Raw genomic sequence first — 15574 nt, 5'->3', positions numbered from 1 at the left:
ATGACACTCCATTAGACAAGGCTAGTGTGAGACTTGCATGTTAAGTGGTGTCTAGGAACCAGATGCTTATAAGGGCCAACAGCCTATCACATGCAAGCTGTGTTTTGACGCAAAACTCTAATTTATTATGAAGAGTCTCACAGTTTCATGCACTGTTTTTTGTGTTTTTTTGTTTTGGCTTCCTAAAAGAATGTGTTACAGGACTGTTTTACAACATATCAGCACCTTTGGTCTTGGTTAAACCACTTTAGAAAAACTCCCTATTGTCATTTTCCTTTTAAAGCAGTTTGTATCCAACTAAAAATCTAGGAGAGTGTTAAAATGCTCATGGACAGACTGCCTCATAATATCATTAGCCTTGTAGTGGTTAAATTCTATATCTTCTCCTTACGCTCTTGAACTTCAAGTTTATCTTTTTAGTTTTTAATCAAAAGACATTGTCACAGTGCTCCAGGCAGGAGCGACATGCCCAGACATACACACACACACACACACACACACACACACACACACACACACACACACACACACACACACACACACACACACACACACACACACCTGCCACTGTCCCAATCACCCACTTACACACACCTGTTGCTTGTTTGCCCTCTTTTGTTCTCCCTGCTGTTTAAGCCTGCAGGTAATTGCCATTAGTGCGGCACATTGCTGGTCGTCCTGCACCTGGAGCTGTCGCCTGTACCTGCTCTCAAGCACTCTCCATTCCTGCGTTTATACTATGCACTACGCTATTACTGCTGCATTGTAAGCTTTTTGTTTTGAGTTCGCTCGAGTCGAGCTGTTATGGAGAATAAAGATTTTCACTCACTTGCCTCTCAGCCCCTCCTCACACCAACATCACAGGCACATTGCTCATTAAAAACCCATTTGGTAATCTAATCGGCACTAATATTAAAGATATGTAAAGACATCTACTTTCTACCCAATTATTTTTAAATTATTAAACTTATCTTGGGAGGAATGAAAACATTCTTAAATGTCCTCCTACTCCAAACCTTTTTACACCACTGGTAGGAGATTACCATAAGGTCTCTTCGAGAGTCAGGTCAACAGTTTGGGCCATAAGCCTAGGCCAAGGCTCACATCACATGTCTTAGGAAATCACAATATGTTGATTATCACTTAACTCTAAAACACCTCCGAGAAGTACAAGAATAACTACTAGAGCAATTAATCATGCTGACTAACTAGTTGCTACTCAGTTTGTGTGCTGATGCCTGATTAAGTCTGATATGATATGGCAGAGTTACAGAGCTTTGTTGGACATGTCTGGCACCTTCCTTTGTAGGAAAGCAACCTGACAGCAAATTATGCCATTCAGACTTAGTGTGAAATAAGAAAGCCATTATTCCTTCCTGGATAGTCAAGCATAGCACACTAAATTTAGCAACTCTGACATTCATCCTTTACAAAATATGTAGTTATTCCAGATGAGAGGATTTCAGAATATTCTGCTCCTTTCCTGCTGGGCCATTGGAATACACTTCCATACACACCAGTGATGATGACTCCTGCTGTTGTTAGTGTAACATGGCAGAGATGCTTCTAGCATGTGGTCACTTTTTTTGACAGTGGTAGGTAAAAGCAAAGACAATAGTCGATGTCCGACTAAAGGAATTCTGACATCCATCCATCCATCCATCTCTCCATCTAGTCTGTATGTAGCCTTATGTAAACCTTTATTTAAATTGTAACCTATAACTAACTGCATTTATAAATGAGCCCATCTGTGTTACATTTCATGTAGCACAATTTTATAAGTATTAATTAAGTAAAATGGTCTAGTTAAACATTGCATGCAGCTTGCTGTCATGGTCTAGGACAATTTCCTGTGGCGTCTAACACAAAGTAACGTTACAGCTTTGCCTTCAGATGCAGGCCAGTACATGACCAAATATCCAACCCACAGCATTAAAACTGGCAGCATTTGCATAAAGCAGATTTTGGTTTTCTAACCCAATAAGACAAAGCCATGCTGATTAAGCAAAGTCAATACAACAGGACCAAACAGAACATATTGACAGAAAGGAAAACGTAAAGAAAAATGCCAAACACAATAATATCCTGGGAGAGGCAAAAGCGAGCTGAGCACTAGGGAGTGGAGTCAGACTGTGATTAAAGGAAAATGCTTTGGAGGATTTCCACTACACACTGTAATACCCCTTAAAAAGGCAAAGCCAGAATCGCTGTATAAAGCTACTGTTACCTTTCAAAGGTACAGAAAACACAGATGAAAGTGCTTTTGTTTACTTTTGTTGAGAATTCATATTTCAATTTGTAACCAAATCATCATTAGTGCATGCATAAAAAAAGAATGAAAAGATGAAAAGATTACAAAAATTCTCATTAAAATGACTGAAATTGGTTCCCGCTGTGTATATGCTCCAAGTTCGATTGCAGAAAGAAAAAAAGGAAAAAAAAGTTGTCTGCTAGTTTGTCTCCACAGAAACAAAGAAGCTACGATGTTGATTCCCTCCCTTAAATGTCATCAATAGCTCCTTCAGGGATTATAAACTCACAGCTTTCTCCCTATTCACAAGAGCACCTTTTATACATTTAGCATTAGGAGAGAGTACATGTGCTCCCTGCGAATCAAAGCCATGATGTTGGTGTTGCAAGCACCTTGCACTACTTGCTCTACCACATGAGCTCCAGGAGCACAGACCACTTGCATTGCACCATGAAAGAGTGGCCTAAACCCAAGAACTCCTAAACCCAGGGACTCCTAAAACCAAGAACCCTTAAACGCAAGAACTCCTGAATCCTGGAACCCCTAAACCCAAGAACTCCTAAACCCAGGGACTCCTAAAACCAAGAACCCTTAAACGCAAGAACTCCTGAATCCTGGAACTCCTAAACCCAAGACCTCCTAAAGCCAGGGACTCCTAAAACCAAGAACCCTTAAACGCAAGAACTCCTGAATCCTGGAACTCCTAAACCCAAGAACTCCTAAACCCAGGGACTCCTAAAACCAAGAACCCTTAAATGCAAGAACTCCTGAATCCTGGAACTCCTAAACCCAAGAACTCCTAAACCCTGGCCTGCCTAAACCCAGGCACAATATCACTTCTATTCATACACACACACACACACACACACACACACACACACACACACACACACACACACACACACACACACACAGAAAACTAAAGAAAAAACAACTTGCAAATTAATGTTGTAACCTCAACACTGCCCGGAATGGTTAAGTATTGTAAGATACTAATTACAATGATGCATGTGAATAAATTCCCTTTTAATAATAACAATAGTAATAATATTGTAATAGCATGGTGGAGGCAGAGAAACACTACATCAAACAATATTAGAGACAATAATGCAGGCCCAGGAAATTATCTTCATGCTGTCAGTGGAAACAGGTTATTTCTATAGCTCTATACAAAATCATATTTAGGTAATCTTACTAGGTTTGAAATTACATCTTGTCATTAAACCTGATTTATAAGGTATTTATAAAGTTGGGTTTGCTCTAAAATGTAAATGACACATTACGGGGGTGTGGTGTATTTAGGGGTTAATCATAGTTCATATGTTTGTTCTCAACATCTTATTTAAATAACCACAAGTAAAACATAGTGATGTTGGCATAAATTATATAAACTAACATGTTTACTAAAAGCCAGCCATCAAGGATAAATTAGGAAAAACAAAATTGCATTCCAATGTGATTTTCCCCTTCTATTGAAAATGAAATATGTTTAAATAAAGGGGCTGCTCTCTAAAACATTTAAAATAATTTTTAAAACAATTAAACAAAAGATTCTCATAAAGTATCAAATGTCCTGCATGAGAATCTATTTGAATGCTTTTAATAACAACAAAGTTTTTTTGATGCTAATCAACAAAGATATAACTGTGAAAACCCAGTGGTCGACACTGTTAAATTATGGTGCATTTTCCAAAATATTTAATTATTTTGTCATTGCCAAAGCAACTATATAAATCTTTTGCCCAGGTCGACTTGACCTGTGAAGTGTTTGGAAATGTGATTTGAGGCTTTTTTTGTCCTTGCTGACCAAAGGCAAAACTTCAGTACCTGCAGGAAAAACTGCTCAGTGGACCTATACTGAACATGAACAAAGTCAAGAAAATCTTCAAGTACTAGAAGGATTCTAGGCACAGATATTACAAAACTGAATTGAATTAAACTAAGAATGGGCCATTCAGTATAAGTGGGTTAAGGGATTCATTTTAACCTATATTTTTTCTTTGTCATGATGTGTGCTTTCTCTCTCTCTCTCGCATATATATATATATATATGTGTGTGTGTGTGTGTGTGTGTGCACTGTATCTTCAGCTCCTCACCAATGGTCAGTTTTTGACCACTGCACCACTGTTGGATGGACATGAGCAGTAGGCCACTCTCAACCTTGCTGTGACAATGATAATAAATATAGAAAAAGCAGCAAATCCGGCACTGCACGATATTATACCATGACAGATTCACTGCTGTGTTGACAATCGTCTACCTCCCAAACACTGTCTGGTCAGCACTGGGCCTGAGCAGTGATGAAGGAGGCAGAGGATGGCCTGCAAGCTGTGTTGCATCAAATGGGCTACAATCTGCAATTATACACCTATAAAATTCAGCTATAAAATAGGTTTACCTAATAAAATGACCTGTGAGGATGCTTGCTAGCTAGGGGATCTCATAAAGTAGGTGGTAAGAGATTATCTTCCTGTATTTTTTTAATGGTCCCATACTGGCAACAAAGACCAAATAAACAGTATCCTACAACAGACAAGTCAGCAGCAAAGAACAAATCTGTAAACATCTCTAGCTAAAAGCAATTTGCCTTGTTTCCGAGAACAAGTACCATTACATTCCCTTGCCCGTGGTGGAGAAATTCATGAATTATTTATGAATTATTCAAAGACTTCAGATGTAGTGTTTTGTGAGTGCAGTCCATGCCTTCAATTAATCGGTGATCAGGTGCAGGTGCAGTCAGGGGTGGATGCGATGCATAAGCCTTGCCACAGAGGTCAGAGGGGAAGTTGAGAATACAGGACTTATCAGGGTGGGAAGAGTTTCAGGCTAGTAACTGTAGGCTAACTGAACCAGAGATAAAGAGTGTCATGGCTTGGGGTAGCAATTATGCTGGACAGGACATGGTTTTAATTATTGTGGCTTCTTATTTACTCTATTCAAATAATACACTTTCTAATGTGAACGCATCCGTGTTACTACCCAATAACCTTTTATTTGCTGTAGCTTGGGGGCCAATCAACAGTCTGTTCACTAAATCTAGAGCTAGACTAGCTAGATGTTTTCTGAAAAATCCATTTACATCCTGCCAAGAACGAATGCGAGTTCGGTTCTTCAGTTCTGTACTGTGGCATGCACAGGTTTGTCTACTCATTCAGTGCTCTTAATCACAGGTGGTCTTGAGCTAGTAAGAACTACAATGTGACAAAAGTATTGATGGGTCAATTTTCTCTTTAATGAAAACTGCAAATCTGGCAAATTAGTCAGTGTAGTTAATGATCACATTTACCATTTGACTTTTTTCCCTCTTCTAATTAGAGTCATCTGAAATCCTGACAGCATATCATTAAACTCTTTGCACACAACTTTCACTGTGCTGGAACACTGTACCAAGGACACCAGTGACTCCTTCTGTAATAATCCACATAATTTATCCATGGTGGATAAATGAAACTTTTGGAGCTTCTTCCACGGTCTGATTTGCTAAGTGCATGTTGCATACTTGCAGATTATAAAAAAATATCTGAACCCAATAATTGTTTGATTTGACTGAAATAAAAACAATGGGCATCAGAACCAGCCACCCACCCCCAACCACCCAACCAATCAGTAAAAACGATCCACGTGTGTGTGTGTGTGTGTGTGTGTGTGTGTGTGTGTGTGTGTGTGTGTGTGTGTGTGTGTGTGTGCGTACGTGCGTGTGTGTGTGCGCGCATGTGTACCACTGTGGATCATTTTACCCATTTCACCCATTTTACCTCATCAGCAAATCCTACACTGCATCATGCAAAGCACACATATTTCTGTTGGCGTGTTGGGATTTTTTTCTCCACTCAGCAAAGACAGCAATGTAAAAAAAAAACAGTAGTAGTTTCCATTTGCTCATTGCATCTGTGAGCTACCACTGCATGCTTTGAACAAGGTCAGTGTCATTACAGTCTAGGGGCAGGGGGTCTTGTGACTCAACCAGTCATTGCATCTATTAATTGTGATTAACAGTGATTGTGCATGTTGGTGTTGTCACATGCATCCCTGGGGTAATGGCAACGATCCATCATGCTGCTTCAGTACCCATGTGATTCATTGGAGCACGTGCACTGCACTCAGTGGCACCAATGCTGATTGGTCAGCATGCTCACAGTGCAGCCACTGGAGAGTTCTAGAATCTATCAGAGGACTGCCTCACACTCTTGTTTTGTTTATAACCCACTTGATGTTCAGGCTGCAGACAAGGGGCTCCATGGAAGGTGGCAATTGCTGCTTTCCACAATTAGCCAATTGCAAGGTCCAAAATTACAAACACGACTAATGTATCATTATTTCTGTAGTAGTGAGTAACAGGGCTGGACTGCTAGATAAAGTTAAAGATCTTTAAGATTAATGAGCCACTTCATGAAGGAGCAAATAAGCTAGTTGTTTATGATTTCCTCATAGCCATCATGACTGCTAAACTTGTTGGTGAATTTTTGCACCATGTCTATAAAATAAAGGCAATGGCTGCATTCAGTCGTGCCAGAATCGAATGACTTTATGAAACCTTAAATCTGCTAACTGAACTTACAAAACTATGCACTAATATTATGCATGTATATGTATATATTTGTATGTTCTGTATATACTATAAAACATATTTTAACAACAACAATTATTATTATTATTGTTGTTGTTGTTTTTATATTGCTGCAATGTAGCTACAGTGATCCATTGGGTCCCTGCATGAAGACCCCACAAGGTAAAATGCAGTGATGGCTGTATCAGTCAGCAAATAAGACAATTCGAACTCTGTTTATTGCCTAGTTATAGCTGACTGGCCAATAGTTGCCATGTTTTTATGAAACAAGTTTTCCCTGAGAAGGCATGTTTCAGAAAGCACAAATATGGCCCTGGTCTGTGACCAGGAGGAGAGCAGGATACCTGGATATACGAGGTTCTGGAAAATGCTTACATGTTGAAGAATGTGTTGTTTTTATGATGGTTTTATGATGGCTATGTTATGATGGTACTTTTTAAAATTATCTTTATGATGCACTTAGTGATACAATATTTTCAGAATGGATTAAGACATAATGAAATAAGGCTGTGTGATGTTAGTGACTGCATTTCAGCCGATCGCCAAACACTAAACTTCATTTGCATTTTTTTCATTTAATTTGTATTACAAAAATTTCATTTATATTTTAGCATAAAATAATTGATGTCTGAGTGCCTAAATAATACAATGAGTCCACTCTCATTCCTTTATAATTTTCAAATGATCATTTAAAAGAGCATAAATCTATTTCTCTATCAACAGTCTAATTGTCTGCCATGTTTTCCATCCTCAGTATTCTCTATCCTTCCTTCCTCTCCATCTCTTCATCCTGACTTGAAATAAGCCAATCCCACGGTTATCCTTCCTTGGCCTCGTCTGATTGATTTGACATTTGAATAATTTAGTGTTTTAATGTGGAATAACATCTTAAACCATTCGCTTATTCATCTGTTCCGCCTTCCTCCTCTCCCTTCCTGCATCCCCTGGGGTGAGGAATTGCTCTGTGTCAGTTAGATTGACTTTAGATGCAGTGTAAATAATTCATGTGTTGGGTAACTGCTACTGAGAGTCTTTGGTGAGGATCAGCAGTGACTTTCTCTCACTGTTCTCCCTCAGTCTTGGTACCTGTCCAACTTTTCACCCTGAAACAACTACTGCAAAAAAAAAGCCCCATCCTCCTCTCTTCACCTGTGTGTGTGTGTGTGTGTGTGTGTGTGTGTGTGTGTGTTTATGTGTGTGGATGGGTGTGCATGTGTGTGTGCATATGCATGTGTGTGTGTGTGTATGTTTGTGAGTGTGTGTGTGTGTGTGTGTGTGTGTGTGTGTGAGTGTGTGTGAGTGTGTGTGTGTGTGTGTGTGTGTGTGTGTGTGTGTGTGTTTGTGAGTGTGTGTGTGTGTGTGTGTTTGTGAGTGTGTGTGTGTGTGTGTGTGTGTGTGTGTGTGTGTGTGTGTGTGTGTGTGTGTGTGTGTTTATGTGTGTTTGTGTGTGTGTGGATGGGTGTGCATGTGTGTGTGCATATGCATGTGTGTGTGTGTGTGTGTGTGTGTGTGTGTGTGTTTGTGAGTGTGTGTGTGTGTGTGTGTGTGTGTGTGTGTGTGTGTGTGTTTGTGAGTGTGTGTGTGTGTGTGTGTGTGTGTGTGTGTGTGTGTGTGTGTGTGTGTGTGAGTGTGTGTGTGTGTGTGTTATAGGCAGAACAAGCTCTGGGCATCAACCACCAGATGCAAGCTGTGGTCTGATCAGCGCCAACATGTGTTCCAGATGAACCCTCCTTCTCTCTGCCTCTCCCTCTCACTCCCTCTCCCTCTCTCATTAAGTCCCACATACCTGACTGTAATAAGTTCAATGATTAACCTTGACCCATCTATACATAGCCTTAATGATGCTATTACCGCTTGCTGTTCACTCAGCTCATCCACAACAATGCAAAATGTACTGTATACAAAACAAGCCCATGTCTCACAGACCACAAAAGTGTTCACATATATGAAATTATTAACATGTCCCAGCTGTGTATACACAGTGATGAATTTGGAAAAGCCCAACTGAGTCCCCAGGCCTGAGCAGTCACCAACAGGACAGCAACAAACGCAGCCAATTATGTTACTTATAATGAACCACAGTTTTCGATCTATAACAAAGCTCTCAGAGAGTGGCTGGACAAAAATGGATTACTTCCATTTTAATCTCCATTTCAGCATTCTCTCTCTCTCTCTCTCTGGCAGATTAAAATTTTTCATTGTTCATAAATGATTCAGTTATTGTGCTGTATTAATTAGCTCCCCTATCATTGCTGCTCAGGGGGAGCTCTCAGCTGCCAGTCGCAGGCATTCTCACAGTGTGGGCACACATGTAGCTTCAGTGATTAATCACTTGCCCTGTTAATCAAAAGGGCCATGCTCTAACATTGTCATCGATGAAAGTCTGGTGCAGCTGGAACCAGGAGAAGAGCTCCTCCGTTGCTTTTATTAACCACGAGGGAAGAGAAGCATTCACGCCGCCAACCTCGATTACAGCAGTCAATAACACAGCAACGAGGCTAGAAATTAAAAGAGAAGTTTGCTGAGTTTCAACAAAATGGCAGATTTTTTCCATAGCTTTTTTACTATAGATCATAAAATGTTTACTATATGAACTGATTTTAATAATTTACAACACTGTCATACATTGTAATGTAATTTGTCATCCAGTGGTGAGTAAGGCACCAGACCAGACCAAACCAACCCAGTACTTAAATGTTTGGTTGATGGGTAAAATCTGTTTGCAATTGCTTAGTCTTTAGAATGTCCTTTCTATTCACAGTAATTAATCTGGCTGGTCAGCTCTTTACTGGACATTCTATAGCCAGATACATATTAATGTTCATATCTGAGTATGTTTGACATTCCCTTTGGCTTTAAAATTCAAATCCAACCTATCAGATTCTGTGGCATGTATGTGTATTAATGATACAAAAGATGTGTATCATCTACATAGCCCTTTTTGTGTTCTGCTAAGTGTTTGGGCAGACACTTCATGTCAATTGCACACAGCACCAGGTGGATGAGAAAAAACAACCACAAGTGAAATCAAGAGGAAACAGCTATAAATGACCGAATAAGATGTAAAAACTACTGAACACCTTTGCTTGGCCACATGCCAGGTCTTTAAACTTTTCATCTGTATAAAACAAGTCTCTGCAACAACATAACAAGATGGAACGTTTTCCAACCTTTTTTTTTTTTGGCGGTGGGGGGTGGGTGGGTGGGTGGACTTTGGTGTATCCTCTCAAGAATAGTGCTTTGTAGTACGTTTGAAGTAAAACTATTTTATGACAAATGTTAAAATGAAAACTACTCTGGAGAAGCCCATTATATTGGAATGAATGTTTAGTCTGGGTTAATTGCATTACAATTAACAGTGCATGTAAATCCAACACAATCTGCACAGTCCAGCACAATCTGCAACAGTAAATACTGTTCATTCAGCTTGTTCCCTGCATTATCATTGTCCCATGGGGTTTTACAACAAAGAAGGAAGAAACACACAAAACGAGAGCCCAATCCCTTGTGTAGCAGCAATCAGAGCATTTACAGTTTGCATGGTTTAGGCCTTAAAACAAATCAGCCTTTCCGTGTGCACAGGCCCACGGATCAGCAAAGAAAATCTGGCGCCTCCGTTTTACCCCCTGTGGATACTGGCTCATGTGTTGGCGCACGCAAAACTCTACAGGACTCTACGTCAGCGACAGAGATGGAGCAGACCGTGACAGCGAAGAGAAGGCAAGAGATCTCTGAGGACGAGCAAGGGGTGGCTGACAGCGGTGAGTCGGAAGAGCTGGTGGGGAATGACAGGGATTAGAAAATGAAAAGGAAGAAAGTGATCCTAACCTTTCCAGACCACTATTGACAGAAATGTCAGAGTTTGACCACATGAAGGGTGAAGTGCGAAATGATCAAGACATATGGGGAGTGGGGAGCAGAATGTAGTATGAATGGGATGAACAAGGAAGAATGAGAACATTTCTCTTACTTTCTTTGCTTGGATTCCTTGGTCTCTTTGCAAGCCAGACATGAAAACATCTCATAAGAACACCACGTAACACATGCGACTCTCATGTCAAATATTAAAACCAAGTAGAAGACCACCATGTTAATAAAAACCTTGTCCTTTTTTTACAGATTCAAATCTTAAAGTCTTCAAATAGCTTTTGTTGTAGTGTGACATCTAAATTACTCCAGCGTTTCCAAGCATGGTAAGTGTGCAGTTTAAGCAGAAAGAATATTACCCTGAAACTCTGATCTTAGCTTTGGGAACACTGAAAGATAATAGACACTGGAATCTTGGGCTGTAATTTGGGGGCAATGACTATAATAATTAGGGTTGGGAGTCATCAAAAGTCTCATAGCTCAATATGGTCTTGAGTTACTATCCCATTATATAGTATTATCAGGGTAGAATTTAAGGTAAATTTAATAGTGCATAGAATTCCGAGTGCACAATACATACAATGACTGAACTGACGTTATTTAATACATGTTAGGCAAACCCTTGAGGAGTAACTGTTTCAATTGATGCATAAAATTCATTTAAACGGAAAACTCTTCTTTAGACTAAGAGTCTAGAAAAAGAATCATCTGCAAAATTAAGAAAATAATTCAGCAATGCCTGGGTAGGACATAGTATAACACTATATGTAATAAAAGCAGCATAATTTCATGCATCAATGAACTTTTCAAAATATTACAACATAACCTTACATTATCAAAATAAAAGCAAATTATCAGAAAGAAAAAAAAGGAATCTGTGCTAAAATTGTGTAATTTCTAGATGTTATTCAAAGTAAAAAGTAACATTCCATGAATCCATCCATCCATTCATCCATTCATCTGTTTGAAGTATCCATGTAGTGTTTCCCAACCTATCCATGAGGACAGCCAAACAGTCCATAGTTTTGCTCAATCCTAGCTCTGATCTTGAATCAAGCAATAAGAACACTGGATCCCTGCTGGGGGATCCCTAAAGACAGGGATCCCTAAAGACATGGTGGGAAACATCGGATTTGACCCTCCAAATCTCAATAGCTGTACTCAGTAAAGAGTAGTTAGATGTGTTCAAAGGGTCTTTAAAGTATGCTTATTGTGCATATACATTACTACTAGCTCTATCTGAGCATTAGACAAGCACTAGCTGAGCTCTAGCCCTCTAGTTAGGACTTGAGGTCTCTGTCCATTTTGCCATGGAACTGAATTACCTTAGTTCATTGTGGGAACTATCCATGGTTCTGAGCAATGTGCATTTCCAGTCCGTGTGTGTGCACATGTGTGTATGTTTCTTTGGGTGTGTGTAATAGTAGTAATAGTGATCTTGTCAAAAATTTTTCTTTAAGAAATAAGAGATCCAGGAAACCAATAACTAATGAACCGATTTCTATGTCAATGTCTCTCTCTCTCTCTCTCTCTCTCTCTCTCTCTCTCTCTCTCTCTCTCTCTCTCTCTCTCTCTCTCTCTGTGTGTGTGTGTATGTGTGTGTGTGTGTGTGTGTGTGTGTGTGTGTGTGTGTGTGACTCTGTGTATGACTGTGTGTGAAATTGTAACTTCTACAAAAAACCAAAAACAGTCAAAATCCATAAATTCCATTTTGATGAGCTGAAAGGCAGGCTTAAACATTACATGGTCAGACTACCCCTTTAAAAGCAAAATACATGACTACAGATTGCTTTACTCCTTCTGTGCTTCTGAGCAACTGATTCTGGCATCTCAGCAGTGACGTGATATCAGTTTTCTCCCCAGTGCCTTCTGATCTCAGGCACCGTGTGCTTCAAAGCTAAACTGATCCAGTAGCAGTACTCCTATTTTAAGTTGTCTCATGAATGCAGCCCCTTATCTCCTTTACAACTAGCTCACAGTGCTGCCGAGGAAGGTACACTGTATTGTAGCTCAAGAGCTCAGCAATCTTAGTCGAACAGACAACGAACCAATACAGAATGCACACAATGCTCATATGTGAGAGGGGATGCTGCACAAGCAAGGAAAAAAGAAGACAGAAAGACAAGAGAAAGAGAAAGAGAAAGAGAAAGAGAAAGAGAGATGACAAAGATGAAGGAAAGACTGGACACTGACTGCATCATGTAGCGGTGTGTGTGTGTGTGTGTGTGTGTGCGTGTGTGTCTGTGCGTGTGTGTGTGTGTGTGTGCGTGCGTGTTTGTGTGTGTGTGTGTGTGTGTGCGTGTGTGCGTGCGTGTGTGTGTGTGTGCGTGTGTGTGTGTGCGTGTGTGTCTGTGAGTGTGTGTGTGTGTGTGTGCGCGTGCGTGTTTGTGTGTGTGTGTGTGTGTGTGCGTGTGTGTGCGTGTTTGTGTGTGTGTGCGTGTGTGTGCGTGCGTGTGTGCGTGCGTGTTTGTGTGTATGTGTGTGTGTGTGTGTGTGTGCGTGTGTGTGTGCGTGTGTGTGTGTGTATGTGTGCGTGCGTGTTTGTGTGTGTGTGTGTGTGTGTGCGTGTTTGTGTGTGTGTGTGTGTGTGTGTGTGTGCGCGTGCGTGTTTGTGTGCGTGTGTGTGTGTGTGTGTGCACGTGTGTGTGCGTGTGTGTGTGTGTGTGTGTGTGCGTGCACGTTTGTGTCTGTTTGTGTGTGTTTCAAAAGCAAATAATGCTCTTTTGTAGTGCTCTGCTTCAGTGTTAAAAGTTCAACCAAACATACAACTACGACCTTCATTTAATTCATACAAATGAAACTTTTCAAATCAAAAATAATCGCGTTTACACTACAGAGCCGCTATACGACGACTGCGCATCTTCCGGAGCGAGCCTCATTTTCACGTATGTTTCTTCTTGTATTGCTCAAATCGACGCCCCGTGGTACCATCTCCATCTCTGCAAACCCACTGCCCCCCACTGATTCTGTTCTGTAGAATCGGGGTACAGAAATGCCATTCGATATAGACTTTGTTTTGCCACACTATAAATGTCAAATACCGCCGAACGCAATCGACGGAAGACAGATTAACACACGGCACATTTTTTCTGACGGCAGATAAGTTCACGTGAGTTTTTCGTTTCTGTTTCTATAATCTTGAGAACCACAAATTAAATCCCAGTAACCAATAAATCCTACATCACAACATATAACCCATACACATCGCCTTTCATAATACCATCGTCTTTCTGGAACACTATCCACGAAAGGAAAATAGCCAATTTCGGCCGTTGCTTGATCTACGGCTGTGGTTATGCAGAGTGACAAGAAGACGGCACGTTCAACTCTAATGCGCTATTCGCGGCCAAGCCTAAATCGTAGAGTACCCGCTATACACACACACACACACACACACACACACACACACACACACCGCATGCACACAGCCGTTTATTAAGCTATGTTCCAACGACTTGTCATTAGAAAGCGGACCACATACAAACTTAGAGTGAGGGCTAGGGTGTGTGGCAAGTGAAGCATATATACCTGGTTTTTACCCCGCTGTCCATCTTCGAGTTCCGAAGAGCTGTTCATGATTCCCCATCGATCATTGACCATTCTCCGGAAAAAGTATCAATCCAAAAGCGCCTGTTGTTCACAGGCGGGATAAAGAGGGGGAAAACTGATCCCTTCTCTCTTTATCGTTTTCCTACTGTTATTCCACAGGAACAGACAGACAGTCGTCGACTAAGGGCAAAGATAGAAAGCGAACGGTCAGGAGAAGGCGCTGATCGACTCCGGGACCGGTCGGGCTACTGGCGCTCTGTAAGGGGCGGTGGGGATTCTAGCACCACACACATCGTGATAACGTACGTACTCAGGAAATAGAAAGAAAGAAACTCCGCCAATTTTTCTCTGCCTTAAGTCTCTGAATTTTCCCCCCCACTACCCTCGGTTGGGACCAAACGGGTCCGTTGAGATGCCACTATAAGTAACGGGGATTAGAAGAACTGCCGTTGCAAAAAACAGCATGAAATTGCCTCGGTGGATGCAAGAGGATAATCCAAAGCAATAGAACTCAAGGGAGAAAAAACACACATGGTCGTCGCGTTTCAAAGCCAAGTTAGGATTCAAAACTAAAAATATCGATATGGTTCCCTGGCTGTAAAATTATTTCTAAAAAGTTAACTGGAAAAAAACCCTGTCCAATCAAGACGGAAACAGGGCTAGCGTTTCTGTGATGCTGTCTAAAGCGCAACGCTGTCAGTGTCTCCTGTGGGACCATTTAGATGTGCCAAAAATCCTTTCTCCGGGTATCCTCCCGGCTGCACGAAGAGCGAACGAGGGCGCACAAAGATGCTTTTGACTAGAATGGCGCGTGTGGACAAATGAACGGGGTTTTCGCTCGCATGCCGAGCAACTCGCCCTTTCCGAGCATCCGAAGCTGTCAGTCATGCGCGCTCCCAGTGCGCGCGTTCTCTGTCTCGCCTTATTTTTTGTAGTCTTTTTTTTTCTTTTGAAACAGTCAGTGCTGGCTTGCCTCCTTCACACCCCTCATGATACTGCTCACGCTGCAGAGAGAAACATGCACTGTAAAAGGGATATTCGCGGGAGACGACGGCATCTGCGCGCGAAGTCGGGTGGGCTGTGTACTGGAAAGAAAGTGCCAAGACCCCCTTTCTCCGTCTCTCATGCGCTAACATTATCTCGCATTCTTAGCTCGCATTCTCTAACGTCGTGCATTATTGCCAAAAAGTTATTATAGCTACTAAACACTTCTATCGACCTCCTTCTCTTCAGTAAATAGATGGATGTTTCGGAATATTTGCGATCGCGTAGGAACAAAACGTTGATTACTTCGATCTTGGTGCGCACAGGTGGAGCCAACTGGTACTGGTGGCCATTC

General features: G+C 41.1%; 1 protein-coding gene across 2 annotated transcripts in view; it reads right to left on the bottom strand.

The window, feature by feature from the left end:
- The window catches only part of fibcd1b (fibrinogen C domain containing 1b), an 80338-nt gene extending 65059 nt beyond the window's left edge, over positions 1-15279 (bottom strand). Inside the window, exon 1 of one of the 2 annotated variants that reach the window (XM_081720028.1) lies at positions 14215-15279. In XM_081720028.1, coding sequence (XP_081576154.1) covers positions 14215-14286 — 72 coding nt within the window. In that variant the 5' untranslated portion in view covers positions 14287-15279. The remainder of the gene's footprint in view (positions 1-14214) is intronic. The other variant, XM_081720027.1, reaches the window with a different exon arrangement.
- Positions 15280-15574: the final 295 nt, after the last annotated feature.

The sequence above is a fragment of the Electrophorus electricus genome, chromosome 8 (assembly GCF_041902795.1).
Source record: "Electrophorus electricus isolate QZ-2024a chromosome 8, ASM4190279v1, whole genome shotgun sequence".
Classification (NCBI taxonomy): Eukaryota; Metazoa; Chordata; class Actinopteri; order Gymnotiformes; family Gymnotidae; genus Electrophorus; species Electrophorus electricus.
The sequence above is the reverse complement of the archived record's forward strand: the minus strand, read 5'-3'. Positions and strand labels throughout refer to the sequence as shown.